Source organism: Sorghum bicolor, chromosome 10 (assembly GCF_000003195.3).
Source record: "Sorghum bicolor cultivar BTx623 chromosome 10, Sorghum_bicolor_NCBIv3, whole genome shotgun sequence".
NCBI classification, from domain to species: domain Eukaryota; kingdom Viridiplantae; phylum Streptophyta; class Magnoliopsida; order Poales; family Poaceae; genus Sorghum; species Sorghum bicolor.
Genome location: NC_012879.2, coordinates 8095961 through 8101130, shown reverse-complemented (window position 1 = coordinate 8101130; position 5170 = coordinate 8095961). Strand labels below are relative to the sequence as shown.

Here is a 5170-nt window from a genome sequence, read left to right as displayed (position 1 = left end):
GCGAGGTATGTAGACAAGTAACAGCAGTGCACTCACTGGCAGACTGGCTGCCAATAACTACTATCTCCTCCTGACCCCTCCTCTGCTCTCATCGATCAGCCACACTGGCTAGCGACCTAGCGTCGTCCGTGAAACAGACCCGGCGTTTGGCTGTTACTGTCCTAATAAAGCACCCTGTGGCTTGCTTAATTAGGCGTCGCAGCACGTAACGACGAGCGCGCGATTAGATTAGATTGAACGAAGCTAGCTAGCTGCGGGAGCAGTAGAGTAAACAAATTAAGCGTGATGACAGATGAGACAAGACAACAATATATATAATTACCAGCAGTACAGGTTGATCGATCGGTAGCTCGCGGTCGGTCGGTTGTCTGTGAAGGGGAAACAACTCGATCCGGACCACAGATAGTAGGTTTACATGCATTACACGACGTACGACGGCGAGAGAAGGAAGAAGATGGGGAAAGCCATCAAGAGTACAAACAAATGAAAAAAGGGAGCTACTAGTACTAGCAAGGAAGCAAACAAACAAACAACAAAGAGCGGCGAAGTGCGTGGAAGGGAGAAACCATTGCGTACTTAATTAGGCGGCGGCCCTGCTAGCTAATGGCTAATATAATAATGCCCTACACCAAGTACTTCATCTATTACCAATTAATCTTAAACCAGGCACCAGCCTTCTCGTCGATCGGCGTCCTTAGGTATATATTCAGCTGCTATATGGTACACTCGATCAGCTAGCATTACGCTGAGAGCTAGCTAAATCGACGAGAGGTCGTCGTCCATGGAGAGACAGCGGATCGCCGACGGACGACGGACTTCAGCTAGCGGAGGAGGCTGCGGATGATCTCGGCGCCGGGGCTGTTGTGGTCCATGGTGGCCATGAGGTCGGACAGGCGGTCGCTCAGGTCGTCCACCTCCCGGTGCAGGCTCTTGATGTAGCTGCAGGTCTCCTTGAGCAGCTTCGTCGTCGACGCCTGCAGCACGATCGACACCGTTTACATCAGACGACGACCTTGGCTTGGAGCTAGACCGGCACGCAATCAGGCTACACATGCATATAGGAGTACGCACGCACGTCGTACGTACTTGCTGCAAAGCGGTGGCACTACAGTTTATGTCGAGAGCTAGCTTTATGGATGTGTGTCGGTGTCAGCAGTGTCAGTACTAGCTACTATACTCAGTGCCGTGAGAGAGCTAGCTAGCTAGCTACCTAGCATGAACATTAGTGCCTGTCTGCGCGCCAGCCTGATCATGCATCTTGCTCTGAATGTGCACGCGTACGTACCTCGCTGCCGCCACGGCGGCGCGCGCTGGGGAGCAGCGTCTGGAGCCTGGAGATGAGCTCGTTGATCTCCTCCTCCGACACCGACGCGCGGGACCTCCGGCTCGACATCGTCGTTAATTAGAGAGGGAATGCGGCGCGCGAAGACCGGCCGGGATCGAGAGGAGGCTGAGCTAGCGACCGGTGACGGAGACGACGACCGAGAGCACCGCGAAGAGCGAGCTGAACGCGCGCTGGGGTGCACGCAGCTAGCTGTGCACGATCCGATCGAGCTCAGTAGTAGCTATCTGATGAGCGCTGGAGGCTGGACGGCTGGCGATGGGAAGCAGAAAGGGAGGGGGGCCTTAATTTATAGGGGAGACGGTGGAGTTAGTTAGGTGCTAGACAAAGTAGTAGGTCCGCCTAGCCGAGGAGCAGCGGCCCGAGCTCGAGGTAGAGGACGGCCGGAGTCAGGGCAGCGGGCACAGGAACAGGAAGATGAATGTAACGGGATCCGTCATGGCGCCAAAGACAGTGATGTGGTAGAGAAATCGGCCCGCGTGCTGCTGTTGCACGCATCTACAGAGAATTTTGGGGGTTTGGGGGCCCGCGTGTCCCTCTCTTGCTGTCAGTAGCGGACGCCCACGGGCCCACGGTCTAGTTATGAGTTACGGCCACAGACCAACCTCCACGTCCACTTGCCGCGTGCTAAGGAACTCTGCTAAGAATATGTACTAACTAAATGAAAATTTTAAAAAAAAAATTTGGCCTCCTTCACAATCGTCACAGCTCGCCACCCGGAACTAAAGGTGGTTTTCGACCGGAACAAAAAACCAGTCCTGTACCAGCGAAACTTTCTCCTGAACATCTCAAAAAAAAAAATCTCCTGAACTATGAAATCAGGCTAAGTATCATATAAGTTACCACTCTACACCGGTTAGAAGTGTTTTTCAAGTAATTTTTTTTATTTTTTAACTAAAAAGTTCTAGGAAACACTTAATATGGTTTTTGAAACATAATACACTCTCTAAGATTCTAAGATTTTTGAAACAAATCTTAGACATGGATTGGAAATGAGAAACCTAAATAAAGTATTTTTATAACAAAAGCTTTTAGAAATTAGATTTAGTTCTAAGAAAATGGAAAAACTATCCAAAAAAATGGAACAATTTCTAAAAAATTATAATCAATGTCTAATCATGGTTTAAAAACTTTCCATGACAAAAGTATAAGATGCAACTAGCTAGTATGAATGCAAATTAAATAAACATTGAATGCATTCATGTTGGTTATATCTCATGTTTTTGTTGTGAAATTTTTTTCAAACACGCTTACACATTTATTAGAATGATTTTAGAATTTTTAGGATTTTTACGGATGTTTTCTTATTTTTACTATAGGTAAATCTAATGTCTTGAAGCTTCTACATATATTCATGAGCTCTAAATATTTACTTGGGTTTATAGTGTGTACAAACATGTCAATACAAATTTTCTTAGGATTTTTCAAGCTTATTGTTATTTTTCGTGGTTTAAAAACCTAGTTAGATGTTACTTGATGTTTAAAATTTGATAATAACAAAACTGTCGGTGTTTTCCCCACGGGAGGTCACACCAACGAGTAAATTTGTATGCGTGCTCCCTTTCCCAGATGGTGATGCAAGAAGACACGGAGATTTATCCTGGTTCGGGCAAGAGAAGGCCCTACGTCCAGCGGGGGGGGGGAGAGAGTTTGTATTATCTTGCACCTAAGTGCTTGTACAGGGGTGAATACAAGTGCCGTATGAAGTGTGGAGCTCTACTACGTGTGAGCGTGGTGTTGTCCATTCTATTCCTGAGTCCCTCCTTTTATAGTTCCAAGGAGAGACCCAGGGTACATGTGTAGGTGTCAGAATAGGAGTCGATAGCAGCATGGGGCGCTGACCTACTCGAGGCTTCCGTACTGGCATGGCCTCGAGCCGTCCCGTCTTAGTAGCCTGGTGATGATTACGCGTGCCCTTGCATTCTGCTCTGCGCGCCGTCCTGGATTGGTTTACTGGATGTACGTCCGTACGATCCGACGGCAAATCCGGCGGAGTGGTTGGGATGTAGTCAGTCGACGCCCAACTCGTCTCCTGGAAGGATCCCTGTCTGGTCGAGGGTCGGACGTCGTACGACGTCCTGATGTTGAAGCGCTGACCTTGGCCATCTCGAGGGGGTCTTGATTAGACACTCTATCTCCGTTTCCCGCGTCCTGACACACCCTGGGCCGTTTGGTGGGGAAGGCTGCAAAAAGATCGATGGGACAGATGCATGTTCCCTATCACGCCTCCCGTGACCCATGTGTTAGGTGGGGAGGCGCCAGGCGCATTTAATGCTCCGGCTCGCGTGCGCGCGTTAGGCGGCTGCGGCGTCCTTGCGCTCGACGCCTCCCAATTCGCGTGAGCCTGTTCCGTATTCGACGTTAGCCAGAGCTCGACGCCTGATTGATTCGCTCGACGCTGTTTCCGTCTTCGAGGCTACGGTCGTCGATGGCCGTGCGTGTGTGCGGTCGAATCGAGGGGCTAGTTTTACGTGCGGATGGTCTCGTTATATGTGTTGGTGAGGGTACCCCTTGTGGATACCCTCGACAGTAGCCCCCGAGTCTCCATTTGAGTGCTGGCGCTCGAGTGGAGACTTTTGTTTTTACAGTCGAGGTTCCGTGGGGGCGCGCGAGCGACCCCGCGGGGGTAGCCCCCGAGCCCTCGAGGGAGTATTTAACTCCTTCGAGGGTTATTTTGCCTAATTTGCAAAGACACTGTCGACACCAATGGTGGAAGGTTCTGATCGGCTTTGCCTTGCGAGGAGGTTTCGACGTACTCTCGATAGAGCGAGCGTCTTCCACTCCAGATCGAGTTCCTAGCGGGTAATCCAAGTGAGAACCTGTGCCCCTTTCGAGGGGGTCAGCTGTAGCCCGGAGGCGTTCTCATAAAGCTGGGTCGACGTGGTCGGGGATACCGGTCTCATTCGATAGAGTCCAGCGGCTCGATGCCTCCCGTCGGGGGATTCCTCTCGACTGTCTCGACCCTACCTTGGACATCGTCAGCGAGTTTTCGAGGCAGACCTCGATCTTCGACCGCTCGCTGGAGATCCCTGACTCTGGTGCTCGAGATCGGCTGTCGAACCCTTTCGGCGGGCCAGCCATCGACCTCTCGAGACTCTCGCGGGTACGCCCCTTGGCTTACAAGGGAAGGAAGTGGCCATGACGGTTCGCCTTTCTGCCCGTTGGGCGCGTCTTTTTAGGCGGGTGACGTTACTACACTGTATCGGCGTGGAATTCGGAACGCCCGGCCTGTGAAGGGGGAAAGACTGTTAGGTAGCGCATTAATGGGGGGACGTTACCTCATTTCCCGGATCTGTCCGTTGGCGGATTGCAGCCTACAAATACGTCGTGGCGCCATCGCCGTTCCTCTTCCTTCCGCCTTCTCACTTCCATTCTCTCGTTGCCTTTGCCTTCTCGCCGCCTTAGCTCTCTCGCTGTCTTACGCGCACACGCCTCCTCGTGCAGTAGCGGATCCACCGCCTCTCCGGCCAAGATGCCTGTAAGACTCATCGCCGCCGACGACTGGCGCCCGTCGTCGATGACGGAGCGCCGGTTGTTAGAGCTTGAGAAAGAGGGATTGCTGCGCCACCGTACCTCACTATCGTCGCCGGAGTGGATCGCGCCGCCGGCGAGTCACAGGGAGCCCTAGCCACCCGAGGGTTACGTGGTGTCGTTTGCCAAGTTCCACCGCCACGGCCTGGGTGCTCCCCCGAGTCGCTTCATGCGGGCCCTCTGCTTCCACTACGGGGTGGAGCTCCAGCACTTCTCCTCGAACGCCATCACCGTCGCGGCGGTCTTCGCCGCCGTGTGTGAGGGCTACTTGGGGATGATGCCGCACTGGGAGCTGTG

The 5170-nt window shown here is 52.3% G+C and overlaps 1 protein-coding gene across 1 annotated transcript; it reads right to left on the bottom strand.

Moving 5' to 3' along the window:
- LOC8081284 (transcription factor ILI4) lies at positions 294–1772 on the bottom strand. Its single transcript, XM_002436699.2, has 2 exons — positions 1286–1772; positions 294–974 (listed from the first exon to the last, which is right to left on the bottom strand). Exons 1-2 carry the CDS (start codon positions 1391–1393, stop codon positions 822–824), a joined length of 261 nt encoding a protein of 86 aa, XP_002436744.1. The 5' UTR covers positions 1394–1772; the 3' UTR covers positions 294–821.

Coding starts and splice junctions, on each gene's coding strand:
- LOC8081284 (XM_002436699.2), bottom strand. CDS start 1,393: ATGTCGAGCCGGAGGTCCCGCGCGTCGGTGTCGGAGGAGGAGATCAAC. Junction 975..1,285: donor GCCGCCGTGGCGGCAGCGAG/GTACGTACGCGT, acceptor ATCGTGCTGCAG/GCGTCGACGACGAAGCTGCT.